This window comes from Nicotiana tabacum, chromosome 19, assembly GCF_000715075.1.
Source record: "Nicotiana tabacum cultivar K326 chromosome 19, ASM71507v2, whole genome shotgun sequence".
NCBI classification, from domain to species: domain Eukaryota; kingdom Viridiplantae; phylum Streptophyta; class Magnoliopsida; order Solanales; family Solanaceae; genus Nicotiana; species Nicotiana tabacum.
The window spans coordinates 48,328,745-48,351,893 of NC_134098.1; the positions used below are offsets into that span (position 1 = coordinate 48,328,745).

General features: G+C 40.2%; 2 protein-coding genes across 2 annotated transcripts; both read left to right on the forward strand.

Annotated features, from left to right (window-relative positions):
- Positions 1-17,008: 17,008 nt before the first annotated feature.
- Positions 17,009-18,886, forward strand: LOC142173465 (uncharacterized). Its single transcript, XM_075239062.1, has 4 exons — positions 17,009-17,102; positions 17,405-17,955; positions 18,040-18,256; positions 18,369-18,886. Exons 1-4 carry the CDS (start codon positions 17,009-17,011, stop codon positions 18,884-18,886), a joined length of 1,380 nt encoding a protein of 459 aa, XP_075095163.1.
- A 1,503-nt stretch (positions 18,887-20,389) lies between these two features.
- Positions 20,390-21,224, forward strand: LOC142173466 (uncharacterized). Its single transcript, XM_075239063.1, has 2 exons — positions 20,390-20,968; positions 21,138-21,224. The coding sequence occupies exons 1-2, from the start codon at positions 20,390-20,392 to the stop codon at positions 21,222-21,224; spliced, it is 666 nt and encodes a 221-aa protein (XP_075095164.1).
- Positions 21,225-23,149: the final 1,925 nt, after the last annotated feature.

Sequence of the window (23,149 nt, forward strand, 5' to 3'; positions counted from 1 at the left end):
GGTTGGTGGTTTCTATTGTTTGAAAAAAAATTAAAAATTCAAAAAATTTGAATTCTAAAAAACACGTGTCCTTCACATTTCTTTAAATAAATTAAAATACCAAAGAAAGTTGGAGAATTTTTCAAAAATATTTGCATGTGTCAAATTTAATGTTATGCCACTTGTCATCATAACATTTCTCCTATTATATATTATATATATATATATATATATATATATATAAATAGAATAGATATAGATTTTAAATTTTACCCTATTGTTCTCAATAATACTATATGAATTTTAATTAATAAAATCTCTATTAAATTAAAGTGTAACGAGCCGACCGGTTATTTTTCTTTCTAGATCCCATTCCCCTAATTAAGACTCCCCGTATACGATCTTAATATTTTATGACTTGCGGGGATGGTTAGTTCGGGTTTGGAAGGGTTCGGGTTGAAATTGGAATACTTAGTTTTCGAATATTGGCTTAAAATGATTAAGTTTGACTTGAGTCAATGTTTTGAGTAAACGACCTTGGAACCGGGATTTGACGGCCCCAATATGTTCGTATGATGATTTTGCACTTGAGCGTATGTTCGTATCGAGTTTCGGATGACCCAGGAGCGTTTCAACACTTAATATTGAAAGTTGGCACATTGAAGGTTTTTCAAGTTCTTTAAGTTTGGTTTGGAGTATATTCTGGTGTTATCGAGGTCCGTTTGGGATTCCGAACATGGAAATAGTTCCATATGGTGATTTATGACTTGTATGCAAAATTTGGCGTCATTCTGAATTGATTTGATAGGAATCGGACGCGCGGAAGTGTTTTTAGAAGTTCTTGAATCTCATGATTTAATTAATGGATTCGTGATTCTAGATGTTATTTCGGTATTTTGATCGTGCAAGCGAGATCGTACGGTAATTTTAGACTTGTGTGGATGTTTGGTATGGTGCCCCGAGGGCTCGAGTGAGTTTCGAGCGCGGTTCGAAGAGTTTTGAAGATCTTCAGTTTTGTTGGTTTTTGACTGGTTCTTCAGGTCTCGCAAATACGAGTTCTTGTTCGCATCTGCGAACCTCGAATTTGCAAGAATGGATTAGCTTTTGCGAGGTTGGGGTAGAACGGATAGATTCGCATTTGCGAAGGAGTTTATCGCATATGCGAAGTCACCTGGGCGTAGCATTTTTCGCATTTGCGAGTTTTCTTCTGGTTTTGCGAGATGCCATGCTTTGCATTTGCGAGCCTTGTGTCGCATTTGCGACTGAGACAAAGTTGTTTAGGCTTCGCATTTGTGATGCCTTTGTCGCATCTGCGACCTCCGCATTTGCGAACCAGATGTCGCAAATGCGACATCTGTGACTGGTGAGTGGGCTTTTTATTACAGGACTCAGCTTCATTTCTGTTATTTCCCACTTGGTCTTAGGCGAATTTAAGAGCATTTTTGTGGGGGAATTTCATCAACATCAAGAGGTAAGTGTTCCCTATCAATTCTTTAGCTAATTACACGAATCATGGGTAGATTTAACATGGAAAACTTTTGAAATTAAAGGGGATTTGTGGAAAAACCTAGAGTTTTGGTAAAAATGAGATTTGACCACGGAATTGGTTATGGAATTAAGTAAAAATTATATGTTTGAGTTCGTGAGGCTATAAGTAATATTTATCTTCAAAAATTTTCATAATCCGGGCACGTGAGTCCGGGGGATGAATTTTAAGAATTTTTCAATTTGGGTTGGGTAATTACTCTAATAGCTAAATTATTTGTGAGTGTATATTGATTAATTTGTATAACATTTGACTAGCTTTGGATTGTTCGACACCAAGTTGAGGCTTTAGAGTGAATTCGTGGGTCGTAAAGTGAGTTTGAGACGAGGTAAGCCTCTTACCTAACCTTGTAAGAGGGAATTTATCCCATAGGTGTTTTAAATTACTATCTGCTTCTAATTGTGGGGGCTACGTACGCACGAGGTGACGAGAATCCGTGTCACGACCCGAAATCCATACCGTCGTGATGGCACCTAGCCCAACCCGCCAGGTAAGCCAATTAACAAAATAACAAACTATAATAACATTGGTGTGAATCAAAGATGAGATACCTGAATTTTATACAACTCCCCAAGGACTGGTAGAACAAATCATGAGCTTCTAAGATTTAAAATTTACAAAGCTGGTATGAAATAAAGTACATCATCTGTTTGAAATATACAGGAACAAATTAAAATTTTAAAGCTACCAAGATCAAGAGGCATCTATGACCAGAATGCAGGTACATCTTCAAATCCACCTCCCTCCGTGCACAGCAACATCAGCATCCAACATCTGCACGCAAGGTATAAAAGTGTAGTATGAGTACAACTAACCCATGTACTCAATAAGTAACAAACCTAACCTTAAGTTGAAAGTAGTGACAAGCTAGGACAAGGGTCAGGGTCCAACTCCAATAACCAGCAATAGTTCATAACAAGATGATAAAGATGGTACAAGAAATAATTCAGTTGGTTCACAGTTACGAAAAATAGGCATGCTTTTCAAGTATAACAGTAGATCCCGGATCTTTCACCGAAAACCTAAAAAATATATGGATAAGCTTGAAAACTGCAGTTTTTCCAAAAACCTTTCAACAATAAACAAGATGTTTTATTTTCAAATAGCATGGGAAAATTGTATATCTCTATACCTACATGTCAATATACATGTGAAATCATGCATGTCACCCAAACCGGGTAGCATGAGGAGATGTATCTCTATCTCTGTATCTCAAGTACGCATGTCAAATGCAATGCATCTCAATGATAAACTCATGTACTCACACTCTCAGAGTACTCAATCTCATTGTCTCGTATTCTCTCTTATAATGCTCAATACTCAGCACACTCAATCACTCAGTACTGTACATGGTAGATCCAGCCCAAACATAATGACTGCTAGCAATTGCGTTCACTGGGGGTGTGCAGACTCCGGAGGGGCTCCTTCAGCCCAAGCTCTATAATCCGCACGAACAACTCACGTGCTATAGTATCAATATCTGGATCCGCACAAAAAACTCACATATTTCATGGATAACTCACATGCTATACTATAAATATCTGGATCCGTACAGACAACTCACGTGCTGCACGAGCAACTTATGTGCTATAGTATCAATAATTGGATCTACATTGATAACTCATGTGCTGCACGGACAACTCACGTGCTATAGTATCAATAACCTCACAATCAAGCCCTCGACCTCACTCAGTCATTAATCTCTCCAGTCTCTCGGGCTCACAACACTCATATTAAGCATCCCAAATCAATGATATGAGATGTGATGATATATAATAACAGAGACTGAGACATGATATGCAATGAGGAATACGACTAAGTACATAACTGCAATTAAACAAATAACTCAATAGCAAGGAATGACCACTGTGGGTCTCAATAGTGCCAGCATATAGCCTAAACATGGGTTCTAGCATAAATTACAGCTCAAGTGCTTTAACACATAGAGTACAGTAAAAATGTTAAGATAAGGTAGCTACACAATTCCATGGAATCAACTAAATTATAGTTACTACGGTGTATGCCCACACAACCGTCACCTAGCATGTGCATTACCACACCATCAATCACATAGCACGTAATTCGGGGTTTCATACCCTTAGCACCAAGTTTAGAAGTGTTATTTACCTTGAACAAGCCAAATCCAATACCGAGCAAGCCAAACAATTCTCCAAAAATGCCATCCCGCGCGTACCGACCTCCGAACGGCTCAAAACTAGCCAAAAGTCACTCAAATACATCAATTAATGCCAAAGGAAACAATTCCAAATGATAAAGGCCGAATTTTAATCAAAAGCCCAAAAATTGACCAAGACGTCAAACCTGGGCCTGCACCTCGGAACCCGACGAAACTTATAAAATCCGACAACCCATTAAATTACGAGTCCAACCATACTAATTTCACCCAAATCCAACTCCGAATCGATGTTCAAAACTCAAAAACTCACTTTATGAAACTTTAGGCTAAAACCCTCAATTTCCTCTTTAAAGTTCATCAACCAATTGCCAAAATTGAAGGTAGATTCATGAAATATAGATAAAACCGAGTTAAGGATGCTTACCCCAATTAGTGAGGTGAAATTCCTCTTCAAAGTCGTCCAAAACCGAGCTCCAAGTCTCAAAAATGAGAATAACACGACCAACCCTCAAAAATATAGCTTCTACCCAGCACTGTTCCCATCTGCAAAGAAAATATCCGCTTCTACGGCAACATCACGCTTCTGTAATCACAACTAGCCAGCCAACCCCTCACACCTGCGGAACAATATCCGCTTCTGCAATATCGTAGGTGCGAGATCCTCATCGCTCCTACGCAAGACCCCACTTATGCGCCCAAACTCACCGCATCTGTGGCTTCGCAGATGCGAAGAAACCTTCGCTTCTGTAGCCTCCTGCTCCCAGCTGAACTCCCGCCTTTGTGATTCCACTGCCTCATTTTTGGCTCCGCACCTGCGCCCATAGCTTCACAGGTGAGGTTACACCAGAAGCCCAGCCACACCAGCCTAGCCAAAAATGATCCTAACGAACCGAACCTCGTCCGAAACTCCTCCTAGCCTCTCGGACCCCGTCCGAATATACCAACAAGTTCCGAAACATAACACGAACCTACTCGAGGACTCAATTCCTGGAACCACAATCTGAGTCCGATACCATCAAAGTCAACTCCTGGTTGAACTTGTGAACTTTTCAAACCTTTAAATTTTGACTTTCGCCAATTAGAGCCGAATCCTTCTAGGAACATCTAAATGCAAATCCGGGCATACACCCATGTCCAAAATCACCATACGGACCTAACGGAACCATCAAAACTCCAATCTGAGGTCAAATATTAAAAAGTCAAACTCGGTCAACTCTCTCAACTTAAAGCTTCAAACATGAAATTCATTCTTCCAAATCAAACTCCGGATCATCTGAAAACCAAATCGATGATTCACACAAGTCATAATACATTATACGGATCTACTCATACCCTCAAACTACCGAGCGAAGTGCAATTGCTCAAAATGACTGGTCGAGTCGTTACATCCTCCCCCACTTAAACATACGTTCGTCCTCAAACGTGCCAAGAAGTTGTTCCGAAGCTTTCGAACAGCCGTGCAACCTTACCATGCACATACCCGGGGGTGATACCACATCACCCTATTCCATATAGGCCCGACAACAAAACATAACTGAAGATTATAACTTCAACCTTAGCCGTAAACGATAGAATCCAATTTCCAATATAAAAAATTTCCTAAAAGACCCGAACCTCGTGTGTACACACAGTATAAGTCTGAACAAGCTGTATCAAGCTATTACCGTAACCCAATATGAATTCATATGACATACCATACGACTCGCATACTCGTAGCAAAATTTTCGATCACAGTAGCTGCTCAAAATAACCCAATACCGGTAATAAACCTCATATCAAACAAAACCTCATTCTAAAACCTTCGTATATTGCCGATGATGAAATAAACACCCATAAACTCATAACCACTCATTAGATCAACAAGCCATGGAGCCCCCTCTCCTTCGACAAGAACTATAGCCAAATTTCTAAGCCGACTTCCAATATTATTCTTCCAAACATACCGTAATCAAATATGATAGTATCCATCTTAGGCCCAATGACCTTACCTCATCAAGCACAACTATTTCATTGACATGCCACACCAATACTACTTAGAATCATAACCTGTGCTACCCGTGCACTAATAAGAAACAATTCAAATGTACCCAAAAATGGAAAATGACTCAAACGAGAGAACCATCCCGCAAGCTCAACAAGTACCACCACAACGCAATGATAAGTATCCATCATACACAGTAGAACCAAAACACACAAGCCTAACACAAAGAATCATGTCCTATCATAGCCCAACTGCAATACGTGACCCCATCTAAACACGGTTCCATATGAAATATCTCAAGCCACCATGCTCAAAATCAATAATCGCGTGCAATTTGACATCAAATACACAAAGTGCATGACCATAACCATGGAGAAGCAAATGACACAATACCACACAAACCCGAAAGAACATAGCCAATGCGCAATCAATCACTCAACACCTGAATACCCATCTCGCTCAAATTCCACTACAAGGCCCAAATAGAATCGCACCACATGTGCATATAACCAACATATCACAACCCTTAGTCGCATAGAAGAGTAACTCATAGAATATATCTGAACACAAATGAGCTCAACTCTAATCGAATGACATATCCCTCAACCATAGCAGTATGAAATCAACCAATCCGACCCGGTGTAGAATAAACATCCTCATTGGGCCTACCAATGGGCCCCAAATCAACTCTGGTCATCCACAAATAGATAAATAATCCCCTGAAAGTCCACAATGACCTAACCATAATACATACCATTATCTAGCTAGCTTTGGCCACATTTTTCATAGTCCACAACCACGAAACAATCTGCTCCTGAGAACTCCTGATCTCCAAGTCCATAGAACAAATCAATCACCATATCTTATCCGAACTCTACCGCCTGAATGTCTAACGCACCTCTCATACACGATTATCCCATGAGGAATACTTCTAAAATTCTTTCGTGTCACATAGCAAAATTTGAATATCAGTAGTCACTCAACCAAGCGAGTACAACAATACCAATGAAGCATCCGAAAGTCAACACACAGTGCATCTTCTGAAATGCGCACCCTTCTCAGAAATTACCAAGTAGTTATAGCATCCATCTAAACATCAGAACCGTCCATGTCGTCTAAGAATTTATGATCTTCCCTTAAAAACTGACCTTGACCTTGAACATTCAAATCTCAATCCCACACAACACATTACAACTATCATGCCATCATATGAAAAGTATGAGAATCTCATAATCAACTCTAAGTCGCAAGCAAACTACATAGTCAATTGGCCAGGAACCTTCCATTTGATCTCATCCAGGAGAAAATCACAATAAGTAACATGTTCCTCACGCCAGTAGGAAATATACACCTCTAACCCTGCTAGAAATCCTCGAGAGCACTTTGAAACCTATTTGCACACAATCAAGCCGTCAGAACTGAATTTCTCTAACTCAACCAAGCCATGCAGGTCGCCAAATCCAAGGGTATTGCCGTCGAGCACCTATAGAGACTCACCACCTCATAAGTACCCAAAGAACTGATCATATCTATTACCTTGTTGATCCAACCTACTATCAAGTTGTACTATTTCTCTGAGTTCCTTCTGAATTACCCTCAAGGTAACACTTCTTATTGCCAGAACACCACGATCCTTAACCAAAATTCACCCCGCGAGATCGTAAAATAAAACTGCACCGCCCTAAGGCCCATAAGCTGATGTATTCAATCTTAAGTACCCCAAAAGTACCACAACCGAGATACCCATTTTAAAGAGACCTTCTGTGAATCTAAAGTCATTTTCCTCCACCTTCCTGATACCGAAATGTAAAATCTATAATGACATAGAAATACCGTGAGTCTCAACACCATCCAACGTAAATATCAGATCCTATCCATATGCTAATACGGAAAAACTCACAATTGCTACATATAAATCTTGAATCCATTATATCCTTCTCAAGAGTCATACATTATGCTCAAATCTCAATTGCATCGCCCAACGGGCCAAACGACCTATGCCCCATTAGCACAACAACACCCAAAGAAGTAATCCACACCTCTAAGCTACCAAGCAATTTCCTACTCCACACGCTCCTTCACGAATAACAACTCAATCATCACATGATTCCCATATACCCATAAAGTGTAACATAACCTGTATTGAGAAATTTCTTTACTCGAGTCATCCTCGATCTCAACCTCTGCAAGTCATAACCGATCCACAAGTATGCCTCAGACCAAAACCAATACAACACGCAACCATGCAATCAAATCATCGATAACAGACTCCCCCACTTAGCTCAATGCCATAGAATAGAACATCTGATAACTCACCATACCCATACTCTATTACTGCCATAATACCGCAGGGAGATTCAACTAAATCCTTCATAAGCTCACATAACACAAACCATATAGTACCTCAAATTATCTACTAAGCTCGCATACATCCATATGATGATCATGTCAACTTTCTCAACCAAATTCAAATCTCAACACATACACCCCGCTGGTAGAAAAGAAACTCTCCACACAATATTATAAGGGACACACCTCCGTAGATTTCTCCGTAGGAATTAATCCACCTGCTTAGCCTCAAATTGGCATCTTGCTATACCTTTTCGCAGCCATGATTACTACGCCATCACTTAATCTTCCTGAGTTTGAACTCACAACAAGACATGAAAATCTACTTTATTCCACAATTAAACAACATGAAAGATCTTTCAACACACTCATAACTCGAGACTATACGTCTCGTCAAGACAACAATCAAGCACCCATAAGTCCTTTTCACATCCCAAGCAAACTCTTCCCGTCACATTCAAACTATCTGAACACTTCTCATAGGCACTTCATACTCATCATATGGCCATCCAGCCACTCATTGAGCCACAAATTCCGCTCATAGGGACACTAACAGATATATAAGTCCAAAAGCACATGCTCATACAACCGAAATCCCCTTGAGCAAGCTATGGTCAAACCCGGCCTCAAGTCCTCCAGACTGGCCTATCATCATCATGCCAAAATCACATCTCGCACCTCATCCATGGAATCACAAGCTGTCGATGTGCAACTAATACTGAGCGCTCACATGCGCATACGAATGCGTGGAAGGAATTCAAAAATTTACGCTTTAAGCTGAATCAATGCCGTATGATAAGGAAAGAAAGATGGAAAGTTTATCCTAAATTCCATGTAGCCTCTCAAAGATAGGTATGGACGTCATCATACCGATCCACAAGACTTTATTAGACACTTGCTCATGACTTGTAGAACCTATGAACCTAGAGATTTGATACCAACTTGTCACAACCTAAAATCCAAACCGTCGTGATGACACCTAGCCCAACCCGCTAGGTAAGCCAATTAACAAAATAACACAATATAATAATATTGATGTGAATCAAAGATGAGATAACTGAATTTTATACAACTCCCCAATGATTAGTACTACAAATCATGAGCTTCAAAAAATTTAGAATTTACAAAGCCGGTATGAAATAAAGTACATCATTTGTTTGAAATATAAAGGAACAGATTAAAATTTTAAAGCTACCAAGACCAAGAGGTAGCTATGAACGGAACGCAGGTACATCTTCAAATCTATCTCCCTCCGTGCACAACAACATCCAGCATCTGCACTGTGGTTTTTCCAAAAACCTTTCAACAATAAACAAGATGTTTCATTTTCAGATAGCATGAGGAATATGCCTACATGTCAATACACAGGTAAAATCATGAATGTCACCCAAACCAAGTAAAACCAAGTAGCATGAGGAAATATATCTCTATGCCTGTATCTCAAGTACACATGTCAAATGCAATGCATCTTAATGATGAACTCATGTACTCACACTCTCAGAGTACTCATTTTCACTGTTTCATATTCTCACTCATCATGTCAATACTCAGCACACTCAATCACTCAGTACTGTACATGGCAGATCCAGCCCAAACATAATAACTGCTAGCAACTGCGCTCACTGGGGGGTGTTCAGACTCCGGAGGGGCTCCTTTAGCCCAAGCGCTATAATTCGCACGGACAACTCACGTGCTGCACGGACAACTCACGTGCTATAGTATCAATATCTGGATCCGCACGGACAACTCACGTGCTATATGGATAGCTCACATGCTATACTATCAATATCTGGATCTGCACGGACAACTCACGTGCTATAGTTGCAATAACCGGATCCGCACGGACAACTCACGTACCGCACGAACAACTCATATGCTATAGTATCAATAACCTCACAATAAGGGCCTCAGTCTCACTCAGTCGTCAATATCTCCAGTCTCTCGGGCTCACAACACTCATATTAAGTAACCCAAATATATGATATGAGATGGGACGATATATAATAATAGAGACTGAGACATGATATGCAATAAGCAATACGACTGAGTACATAATTGCAATTAAACAAATAACTCAACAGCAAGGAACGACCACTCTGGGTCCCAATAGTGCCAGCATATAGCCTAAACATGGTTTCTAGCATAAATTACAGCTCAACTACTCTAACACATAAAGTACATAAAAAATTTTCAGATAAGGTAGCTACAAAATTTCATGGAATCGACTAAATCATAGTTACTAAGGTACACTCCCATACGCCCTTCACATGGCATGTGCGTCACCTCAACATCAATCACATAGCATGTAATTCAGGGTTTCATACCCTCAACACCAAGTTTAGAAGTGTTACTTACCTTGAACAAGCCAAATCCAATATCGAGCAAGCCAAGCGATGCTCCAAAAATTCCATCCCGCACGTACCGACCTCTGTACGGCTCAAAACTATCCAAAAGCAACTCAAATACATCAAGTAATGCCAAAGAAAACAATTCCAAATGATAAAGGCCGAATCTTTAATCTATAGCCCAAAAATCGACAAAGAAGTCAAACTCAGGCCCGTACCTCGGAACCATACAAAACCTATAAAATTCGACAACCCATTAAATTACGAGTCCAACCATACTAATTTCACCCAAATTCGACTCCGAATCGATGTTCAAAACTTAAAAGCTCACTCTTTAAAACTTTAGGCTAAAAGCCCCTGTCTCCTCTTCAAAATTCATCAACCCGTTGCCAAAACGGAAGATAGATTCATGAAATATAGACAAAACCAAGTTAAGGGTGCTTACCCCAATTTGTGTGGTGAAATTACTCTTCAAACTAATCCGAAACCGAGCTCCAAGTCTCAAAAATTAGAATAACACGACCAACCCTCGAAAATATAGCTTCTGCCCAGCACTGTTCGCATCTGCGAAGAAAATAGCCGCTTCTACAGCAACATCATGCTTTTGCGATCACAACTAACCGGCCGACCCCTTGCACCTGCGGAACAATATCCGCTTCTGCGACATCGCAGGTGTGAGCTCCTCTTCGCTCCTGCTAAAGACCCCACTTCTGCGCCTAAACTCACCCCATCTACTCCTTCGCAGATGCGAAGAAAACTCCTCTTTGCAGACTCCTACTCGCAACAACACTCCCACCTCTGCGATTCCATTGCCGCTTTTATGGCTCCGCACCTGCGCCCATTGCTCAGCAGGTGCGGTCACACCAGAAGCCCAGCCAAACTAGCCTAGCCAGAAATGATCCAAACAAATCGAACCTCATTTGAAACTCATCCGAGCCACTCGGGACTCCGTCCGAATATACCAACAAGTTCTGAAACATAACACGGACCTGCTCGAGGCCTTAAATCACACATAACAACATCAAAACGATGAATCACACCTCAAATCAAACTTAAATGGACATTGAACTTTCAACTTCCAAAACATACCCGAAACATATCAAATCAACTCGGAATGAACTCAAATTTTGCACAAAAGTCCCAAATGACATAACGAAGCTAATCCAATTCTCGGAACCATAATCCGAGTCCGATACTATCAAAGTCAACTCTTAGTCGAACTTGTGAACTTTCCAAACCTTTAAATTTCCACTTTCGCCAATTAGTGTCGAATCCTTCTAGGAACATCTAAATGCAAATCCAGGCATACACCCGAGTCCAAAATAACCATCTAGACCTAACTGAACCATCAAAACTCCAATCCGAGGTCAAATACTAAAAAGTCAAACTCAGTCAACTCTCCTAACTCTCAAACATGAAATTCATTCTTCCAAATCAAACTCCGGATCACCTGAAAACCAAAGCGTCGATTCACACAAGTCATAATACATCATACAGAGCTACTCCTGCCCTCAAACTACCGAGCGAAGTGCAATTGCTCAAAACAACCGGTGGGGTCATTACAATCCATGCATATCTACTAATCATGCTTAAGTCCGGGTAGTTTTAGGATCCAAATCTTGAAATACTTGTATTGTTTGCACTACACTTGTTAATTTAAGTGCCTAAATTATATTGAAACTTGATAAAGGATTCGTAAAGGCCGAATTTCACTTACTTTGAGTTTTGATGGGTTATTTGACCGTTAATGGAAATGGGCTCCCTTGTGTATTAGTCTTGTGATAACTTTTAAATCGGATTTTCATAGAGTATTCTCTCTTATTGTGGAGCGGGCCGAACGACTCGATAGTATAATAAATGCATCTATGGTTCGTTTCGCTCGACCCTCAACATAAATCGTGCTTGTTAAATGCTTGGAGCCCGAATACACTTGATATATTTTCATGACTTGAGAGGTTATTATTTATTTATTGGCTCGAAATTGATTTGGAGTTAGTATGTGTTAGTTGGTGATTTTGGAATTTACTATCAGTTAAAGAATTATTTATTTGCTGCTTGCTATTATGTTATTACTATTATTATTCACATATTTCATGCCTATTTAGAATTTTTATATTTTATTATTAGCCCATAGTAAGTGTCGATGTCGACCCCTCGTCACTACTTCTTCGAGGTTAGACTGGATACTTACTGAGTATATGTTGTTTATAAACTGACGCTATACTTCTGTACTAATCGTGCAGGATCTGAGGTAGGTACATCTAGTGTTCATTCCTGAGGCATAGTGGTGAGCTTCTCTCTGAGTTCGTTCTGCAGCACCCATAGTCTCTCTCTTTTGTATTTACTTTATGTCTATATCATTTCAAATAATAGCTTAGGTGTTTTGTATATTCTACTAGTTGGTCATACACTTGTGACACCGGCTCTTGCGATCATACTAGTAGACACTTTAGGGATTTTGAGTATTTATTTCAGCAAATTTTCTCTTTTATTGGTTTACGCTTTACCTATTTAATTTTCCACTTTTCATTTACTTAATAAATAAAAATCAACTACTTTAAAATTATTAATAGGAATAAATACATGGCTAGTTCATCGTTGGCTTGACTAGCGATGACGTTGGGCGCCATGACGGCCTATAAGAGGAATTGGGCCGTGACATAAAGAGAGTTGTATAGTCATTGAATAACCTTTTTGTTATGTATTTATCTTTATTATATTATCCAATATTTAGTATTATTGCATTGTTAATAAAAATATTTATTAGCATATTACTATCACGACCCAAAACTTAGCCTGTTGTGATGGCGCCTAACATGGTAATAGGCAAGCTGACATTTCAAAATATTTCCAACACTTTAAAAATGAAAAATTAGCTAAAGTAGTTTAAATAATTAAAGCTCTCTTAAAACTGGATGGAAAATCAAAGCTCAATACGGAAGTCCCCAAAACTAGGGTGTCATTGAGTACATGAGCGTCTATACACCACAAGTCATAGAATACTGTCTATGAAATGCTGAAACTAAATACATAAAGCTAAATGATAGGGAGGGAGAGTCAAGGTCTGCGAATACCGGGAAGCTACCTTGAAATCTCCAAATGATGAGGCTGCACGAATAATCAACACCCACCGTGACCAGAAACACCTGGATCTGCACACGAAGTGCATCGTGGAGCGTGAGTACAATCAACTCAGTAAGTAACAAGACTAACTATTGGACTGAAAGTAATGACGAGCTTCAAGGAGACAGTTCAATTACAGAAAATACAATACAGGAAAATAGGCATGCTTTCAAGTTCGACATTTGAAGTCAAAACAGTTAATTCATGTCAAGTTCAATTGAAACAAGATATAGTATCTCTCAGATATTTCATGACAGTGATATATGCCAGCTGAAGTACAACAATAATGAAATCAAGTGCATATACTCAAACTAACAGTCACTCAGTCCTCCCATTCACTCCAACCTCACAGTCACTCATTCCTCACAATCTCTCATTTCTCCCCGACACTCGGCACTCGAACCCGATACTCGCGCTCACACTCAGTAGGTACCTGCGCTCACTGGGGATGTACAGACTTCGGAGAGGCTTCTTTAGCCCAAGCGCTATAATAAGCCAATCATGGCATAAATCAATAAAACTTGTTACGGCGTGCAACCCGCTCCCAAAAATATTCTCACAATCAGGACCTCGACCTCACTCAATCATCAATCTCTCCAGTCTCTCAGGCTCTCAATAATCACGATAATCAGCCTAACCAACGATGATATAATGTATCAATAAATAACAATAGAGACTAAGATATAATATGTAAGTAAAACTGTGACTGAGTACAAAACAACAATTTGGCATATAATTCAACATGTAACACGACCTCTGTGGGTCCCTACAGTACCAACACATAGCCTAAACATGATTTATAACACGATTTGCAGTTCAATTGCTATAACACATGTAGAATATATGGATAATAACAAATTATTTAACTCTACGGTTCCTTGGAATTGACTAAGTCATAATTCCTATGGAACACGCCCACACGCCCGTCACCTAGCATGTGCGTCACCTCAAAACCAATCACATGACACATAATATGGGGTTTCATACCCTGAGAACCAAATTTAGAACCGTTACTTACCTCAATCCATGCAAATACCTACTCCAACACGCCCTTGCCTCGCGAATCGGCCCCCAAATGCCCCAAATCTAGCCACAAATAGTTTGATACAATCAACACAATCTAAAGGAATCAATTCCACAAGAAAATACTAAGTTATTAATCAAAAGTCAAAAGTCGACTCAAAAGTCGGCCCCGGGCCCACTTCTCGCAATCAAGTAAAAGTTACAAAATCCGAACACCCATTCAACCATGGGTCCACCCATACCAAAATTACTCAATTGCGATACCAAAATCTCGATCAAATCCTCAGAATTTGGCCGAAGAACGTTTCTCCATTCCCCTCCCCCCCATATTTTCCACCCCAAATCACTAATTAAATGATGAAATAAAAAATATAAACATGGCATTTAACCAAAAATAAGTACGAATCACTTACCCCAATCACCCATTTAAAAACCCCTAGACCTCAGACCTAGAATTTTTGTCTCAAATTTCCGCTGTCACTATAGCAGTGAACAGTGCCAAATAGTACCGTGAATAGGTCACTATTCATCGCGGACAAAGCTGGAGCTTTAGGCTTCAATGGCCACAATGGCCGGCGACCAGCCAGCTTTTTCGGCTGGTCTGCCCTCCCCCAGCGTTGCACAACAACATACAACAACTAACTCCAACCCAGCTCCTCTAGATTACTCTAAGATTTTGAAACCAAATTCTTTAAATCCTCCAGCGATGGCTACTGCTGCAGCTTCAATTCAACCCATTCCATTGCGAGGAGCAGTGTATTTGAATGGCCAACCAGTGGTTAAATTCATAGAGGCAGAAGTAGATCGAATGAATGTGATTGAAGGCCTCCAATATGCTGTTGTTGGCAAGCTTTCATATGGATCTCCGGAGATTCATGAGCTTCGCCGAATAATTCCAACTCAATGTGGTATCAAAGGTGAGTGTAATATAGGATTCCTTAGAGATAGTCATGTGTTAATTAGATTAACTCTATGGCAAGACTTCCTCGATTTCACATCAAAAAGTACGTACTACATCAAAGCCAAAGATGGGTATGAATACCAATTGCGTACTCTTATCTACGATGCAAAATTTAAGGCGGGTAAAGAAACTCCGATGGCGGTGGCGTAGATTTCTTTTCCTGGACTGCTGCCTACCTTTTTTTGTAAAGGAAACTCTATTTTCTTTGGATACAGCTGTGGGAAGGCCTGTGTGTCTTGACGCGGCAACTACAAACAAAACTAGGCCGAGTTGCGCAAGAGTAAAAGTTCTTATCGATTTATTGGCTGAACTACCTAAAAAGGTGCGATTGGATATTGATAATGAAGCCTCTGGTGGTGTTCGAACAGAATGGGTGAGAATTCAGTATGAGATGCTACCAAATTATTGTAAGGAGTGTAAACTACAAGGACATGATGAAATTGAATGTTGGCGTTTGCACCCCGAGCTTATTGAGAATCGAAGTAGCAAGAAAAGGAATGATCTTGCTGAGTTGAACAACTGGAATACTGCTGCTGATGAACAAGGAAAAACCAAAAATCACACTACCCCTTTAATGATTCTCACGAGTGAAAAAGTAGTCGAGAACGTAGGTGAACAGTGGAAAGAAGTTCGGGATAATCGGGGAACCAACAAAAATAACAAAACCCAGGTACAAGGGCAAACTGACAATGCAATCGTGCCAGTGAATGTTGGTATACAACAGGTGCACAATAACGTTTCACTGGTGGAGGTCGAAGAAGATCAGACAAACAAGGAAAAAATTTGCAGTATTAGAGGAGGAACAAAGTGATATAATCGAGAACAACCAACTAGGGGAAAAACCAGTCTTCAGTTCTAAAGATGGTCCTACTCCTTCTGGGATTCAGTCCACAATCAACTGGGTTTATAGAAGGTTTGGGACTAGCAAAGATGAGCTAAAACAACTCAATGTGACCACAAACCAATCTTGTCATGCGATTCTATCTCAAACATTTAAAGATTCTGGCAGATTGAGGATCTTGATGAGGTAAACTCTACAAAGGTCTTATGGAGGGATGCAGTTGAGGTTAAGGATGATCAGCTAGGCAAAACAAAGACAACAGAAGACAAGGTGAAGAAGGACAACAAGCCAAGCTCACCTGACGATAGGCTGGCGACGCCAGGCCTAAAGCCAGGCTCACCTGGCGATAGGCTGGTGACTCTAGGCCTAAAGCCAGGCTCCCCAGGTGTTAGGCTGGCGACGCCAGGCCTAAAGCCCGGTTCACCTGACGAGGAAGCTACAGTAAACCCCAACCTTAGTGCCACTGGAGAGATTCTGGCCTATGTGGATGATGTTGTGGCGTATGTCTATGAGCTACAACTCAAGGAGTATGAACAGGCTAATGAGCGGGCAATTGTTCCAAGAGCATCTGTTGAAATAGAGGGAGTGCCTATGGAATCTGGAACTGATCAAACTATGCAACTACATATTAATGTTCCAATTAAGACTCCTCTACAGAATTTACATGATTTAGTTACACACAATATGACACCAATTGATTAAGACTTATTGAGACAAAATCCAATGGAGGATGAAGGAGATGATGAATCAACTGTAGAAATCTTCAAACAAGTGGCTAGGGAAGGGGATTTATCACCCACAACTAGTGCTAAAAGAGGTAAAAAAGAAGAAGAAGAATTAGAGTAAAGATCCACCACAATCTTCAATAATAATGCCAGGAGGGCAACGTCTCTATCTAAATGATGATGATCAAAACATTAATATGAAAGATAAGGTCTGTGAATACACAACAAGCCTTTCCTAGGGTGATCAATATGAATAAGGAGCATAATTTTTTATGTAGTTGCATTGATGGAGTCTTTTCAAAAGAAGGGACTCATTAATAGATATAAAAGGAGGTTGAATATGGAGACTACTTATGCAAAATTAATGGGCAAATATGGTTGTTTTTTGATGCAGTGGTGGAATGGAAATTAGTGGAGGATACTGAGCAACATGTGACTGTGAGAGTGTTTCACCATGACCTGGGGCAGCACATGATGATGGCATTTGTTTATGCAAAATGTTCAGCAATGAAGAGGTTGGATTTGTGGGATCACTTGTATTATTTAGCAAGTGATATGGAATTACCATGGTTGGTAGGAGGAGATTTCAATGTGATATTGTATGAATATGAGAAAATAGGGGGACTTCTAGTACACCCTCCTGAATATGAGAATTTTGCATTTTGTGTAAACTCTTGTGGTTTGTTTGAGCAAGGGTACAAAGGAAGTCCATTCACATGGTGGAATGGGAGATCTAATGCTGAGTGTATCTTCAAGAGATTGGATAGGATTTTTGTGAATTTGCCATTTCAGAACATGTTGCCAACTATTGAAGTTGAGCATCTAATTAGAACTGGATTAGATCATGCACCAATGCTAATGACATGTGGGGTGCAGACAACCAATTTTGTCAAGCCTTTCAGATTCTTGAACTTTTGGACAAAACATGCTACATTTATGGATGTGGTGAGGCAGAATTAGGAAGCTGATTTCATAGGGGATCAGTTTTTGATGTTCAAGCAGAATATCAAGACAACACTCTCAAAATAGAGTAGGGAAACATTTGGTGATATCTTCAAGCAATTTGCTATTTTGGAGGACATTGTTAGGGTAAAGGAGATGTTGTTCGAAGAAGAACCTACAACTGAGAATAGGATTGTGCTTCAAAAGGCTCAATCTGAATTGAAGAAATACTTGAGTATTGAGGAGAAGTATTGGAAGCAAAAGGCTGGGATGACTTGGTTTGCTGAAGGAGATAGGAATACAAGTTTCTTTCACAATCATGTCAATGGCAAAAGAAATAAATTACAACTGAAGAGGATCAAAAGTGGCAGTGGGGGTATGGATTGAAGACCAGGAGCAATTGGCTACAACTGCAGTGGACTTCTATAAAAAACAGTTCACAAATGAAGGTGATGCTTTTGAATTTTCCTTGCTCAATAATGTACCTTCAATGGTCACTATGGATCAGAATTTGGAACTTAGAAGATTTCCAACAATTGAAGAAGTAAGGACAACAATTTTTGAGCTTAGTGGGGAGAGTGCTAGTGGCCCTGATGGACTAACTGGCTTGTTTTATCAAACATGCTGGGATGTTATTGGTGCTGATATACACAACATGGTGCTATACTTCTATGGAGGAGCTGCATTGCCTAAATCCATCACTCGTACCAATCTAGTATTGCTGCTCAATAAACCTAGAGTTGAGACCTTCTCTGACTTAAGACCTATTAGTTTGAGCAACTTCATTAACAAGGTTTTGTCTAGGGTGTTACATGCCAGATCAGAGAGTTTTTTGCCATCACTAATAGCTCCTAATCAATCCGGATTTGTAAAGGGTAGGAATATATTTGAGAACATCTTATTGACTCAAGAAATTGTCACTGACATAAGGTAAAGGGGAAAGCCAGCTAATGTGGTAATCAAGCTTGATATGGCTAAGGCCTATGATAGGGTTTCATGGAAGTACTTATTGCATGTGCTAAGAAAGATGGGATTTTCTGAACACTTCATTAACATGGTGTGGAACTTGATGTCAAATAACTGGTATTTGGTATTAGTGAATGGGCAGTCCTCAAAGTTCTTTAAGTCGACAAGGGATGTGAAACAAGGGGATCCCCTATCTCTAGCATTGTTCATTCTGTCAGCTGAGGTACTTTCCAGGTCTTTGAATAAGCTCTTTGAAGACAAGTCATTTGTGGGATTTGGAATGCCTAAGTGGTCGGATCCTTTAAACCACTTGGCGTATGCTAATGATACGATAATCTTTGCATCTGCTCATCCTCCCTCTTTGAACAAGATTATGGCAGTGTTGGGGAACTATGAGAAGATATCAGGTCAGATGATCAACAAAGATAAGAGTTCATGCTACATGCATTCAAAGGTTGATAATGGATTATTTCAGGCAGTTGGAGCTATTACAGGATTTGCAAAAGGTAAATTCCCCTTCACATATCTAGGGTGTCCTATTTTTTACACTAGAAGGAGGAAGGACTACTATGAGGATCTTATTAAGAAGGTGAAGGCTAAATTGCATTCATGGAAAGGAAAACTATTGTCGTTTGGAGGAAAGGCAACACTCATCTCTAGTGTGTTGCAAAGTATGCCAGTTCACATGTTATCAGTCCTTGATCCACCAAACAACATTCTGGGGCATCTACATAAGACTTTTGCTAGGTTCTTTTGGAGCACAAAGGAAGAAGGGAGAAGCAGACACTGGGATTCATGGAAAAATCTTTGCCTTCCTAAAGAGGAATGGGGGCTAGGTTTTAGGTCCTTAAATGATGTCTCAAGGGCACTGCTTGCTAAACTATGGTGGAGGTTTAAGACCACAAAAACTTTGTGGTCTAATTTCATGTGGAATAAGTATTGCAAGAAGGAGCTACCAACAGTGGTACATTTTAGGGGAGGGTCTCATGTTTGGAGACAAATGCTAAATGCTAGGGAAGAAGTAGAACATGAGATCGTATGGGAATTGAAGAGTGGTACAACTAATATTTGGCATGAAAATTAGACTGGATTGGGTGCACTTTATCACGTATTACCTGAAGACTTTCCAATCAATGAAGGTCTTCAGAAGGTGGCAGAACTGCAGCAAGGGGAATCATGGGATGATCAGCTGCTAGATCAAATTTTCAATGAGGAAATTGCAGAACATATAAGGCTAAATGTGCACTATGAAGGCAGTGAGGGATATTGGGATAGGCCATACTGGATACCAACTCCTTCAGGCAAGTTTAGTGTTAGCAGTGCTTGGCAAATATTATGGCATAAGGCTGATCCTAATCAGAAATTCAAGTTAATGTGGATTAAAGGTTTCCCATTCAAGATATCCTTCTTCTTGTGGAGATTGTGGAGGCAGAAAATAGCCACCGATGACATTTAGAGGAGGCAAGGGTAAATGGTGATATCTAGGTGTTGGTGTTATCAGCAGCCCCAAGAGGAATCCATTGAGCATATATTTGTCACAAGTCCTACTGCCTCTAAGGTATGGAACTTGTTCATGGGGGCTGCTGGAATTTCTGTGCAATTGATTCAATTGAAGCAGATTGTAAGGCATTGGTGGTATGCTAAGTGTTGTCCAAAATTAAAGCCACTATTTCAAGCAGTACCAACTATCATCACTTGGGAGATTTGGAAGAGAAGAAATGCAAGTAAACATGGTGGTTTAGTGTCCACAAATAGGGTGATTCATGAGATAAATAGGACATTGCATCAACTGGCAAGGGTGAGAGTAACATGGCAGTTTCCTTTTCATGGTTGGTACAAATGTAATGCGGATGGAGCTTCAAAGGGCAATCCTGGACCTAGCTCCCTAGGCTTTTGTGTGAGGGATGATGAAGGTGATGTGGTGTATGCTAGGGCAGTAGACCTGGGAGTGACAACTAATGTGGTGGCTGAAGCTAAGGCTATTCTTCAAGGGTTGGAATATTGTGTGGAGCATGATCTTCACCCTCTCATACTGGAGACTGATTCATTGGTGATGAAGAAGGCGATAGAAGGGGAATGGGATCCTCCTTGGGTAATTGCATAGGATGTGAAGAAAATTATAGAGATGAAGGACAACTTCAATGTGATCTTTCAACATGTGTTCAGAGAAGGCAAATCGGTGACGGATTTTATAGCTAACATTGTGTTCTCTTTTGCAGGTACATCTGAGTTTCATTCATTCTCTGAACTGCCTAGTGCAGGGAGGAGGTGATCAATCTAGACAAATATCAATCACCAAACCTTAGGGTTAGGATAGCAAAGAGAAGAACCCAGACTGATGGCTTCACAGGATTGGACTCTGCACAAACTGATATGTCCAAATACTAAGGAAACTGCTGAACCCATCATATGGTATTTTTGGAGATTGTTGAATCATTTATCAGTGGTATTAACATGATTTCATGCTCAATCTGAGGATGGTTTAGCAATATTTAGAATGATGTCTACATTAAAGGTTCTAGTAGGGAAGGCTCTGAGCTTACAAGATCACAAAAAGGCACAATTTCAAAGGCTGGCCTTTGCCTTGCAAAGCCTACTTAAAGCCAGCTCATGCTTGGCTTTTGCCTTGTAAAGCTTGGCTAAAGCCAACTCATGCCTGGATTTTGCCTTGTAAAGCCTGTCTAAAGCCAGCTCATGCCTGGCCTTTGCCCTGTAAAGCCTGCCTAAAGCCAGCTCAAGCTTGTCTTTTGCCTTGCAAAGCCTGCCTAAAGCCAGGCTCCTCTTCTACACATTAATCTTGATGAGTGAGCACATGATTAATACTTGAACAAAATCAGTCCACTGCATATGGAGATCATATAGTAGCTACACTTGGAAGACTATGCTGGCTTCAACTCTGTGGTGGAGATGTTTGGAATTCATTTTAGCCTATGGACAATATACTCTAGCACCTGGTGAGAGCTTGATAGGTGCTGCTTGGTATTTTCCAATGACAATTAGATTCACATACACTAATAGGAGAAGGAAGAATTTTACTTATCATGTTGTAATAGCTAGTTCATTAGATTTTAGCTTTTCTATCTTTTTAATAACTAGTAGATTCATGCAACTTCAACTTTTATTTTGGTTTGGACATCTTGTAAGCTTTGCACCCATTTTGGGATTTTATTTATATATTAGCCACTAGGCAAAAAAAGAAAAGAAAAAAGACATTGATATGTTCAATAAAAAAAAATAAAAATCACCCATTTGAAAATCTCTCCAAGAATCGCCTCCCACCGAGCTCCAAAAATCAAATTGTGAAACTCAGCTCAAACCGTCGTTTTGAAATATTTAAGTCTCTTTCCAGATATCCTTCATTGGGAAGCACAACAAATGTTGCCCCACTAAATAACCTTATGCAAACACAGAGACTTCAATGCGAACGCGAACCACTACTTCCTCATAGCTACGCGATCGCGTCCACCCTCACGCGATCGCGACACACAAACGCGTGTGGACCAGCTGCCTCCTCTCCTCTCCGCGAGCGCGGCTATGCCCACGCGTTCGTGATGCTCTGTATGGCCAACCTACACGATCGCGTACCCTATTTTGCGAATGTATAGAGTAAAACTCACCACTTCCCCAAATAAGCCTACGCGATCATGGACCTGTCCACGCGATCGCGTATAAGGAAACCAGACATAGACACCAGAAAACTTCAGCCATAATACCAAGTCCAAAATGGATCCATCCGAAACTCACCCGAGGCCCCCTGGACCTCAACCAAACATACCATCAAGTCCTTAAACATCATATGAACTTAGTCGAGCCTTTAAATCACATCAAACAATGCTAAAACCATGAATCGCTCATCGATTCAAGACTAATGAACTGTTGAACTTCTAACTTCTATATTCGAAGCCGAAACCTATCAAATCACGTCTGATTGACCCCAAACTTTGCATACAAGTCACAAATGACACAATGGACCTACTCAAACTCCTGGAACTCCAATCCGAGCCCGATATACACAAAGTCCACTCTCGGTCAAACTTCTAAATTTCCAACTTTCTCTATTTCAAGTCTAATTCAACTACGAACCTCTACTTCACAATCCTGACATACTCCTAAGTCCAAAATCACCCAACGGAGTTAACGAAATCATTAAAACTCTATTTCGCAGTCGTCTACACATAAATCAACATTCGGTCAACCTTTTCAACTTAAGTTTTCAACCTTGAGACTAAAT

Coding starts and splice junctions, on each gene's coding strand:
- LOC142173466 (XM_075239063.1), top strand. CDS start 20,390: ATGGTGATATCTAGGTGTTGGTGTTATCAGCAGCCCCAAGAGGAATCC. Junction 20,969..21,137: donor TACTGGAGACTGATTCATTG/GTGATGAAGAAG, acceptor TCTCTTTTGCAG/GTACATCTGAGTTTCATTCA.
- LOC142173465 (XM_075239062.1), top strand. CDS start 17,009: ATGGAGGATGAAGGAGATGATGAATCAACTGTAGAAATCTTCAAACAA. Junction 17,103..17,404: donor CACAACTAGTGCTAAAAGAG/GTAAAAAAGAAG, acceptor TTTTTGATGCAG/TGGTGGAATGGAAATTAGTG. Junction 18,257..18,368: donor TGAAGGAGATAGGAATACAA/GTTTCTTTCACA, acceptor CTACAACTGCAG/TGGACTTCTATAAAAAACAG.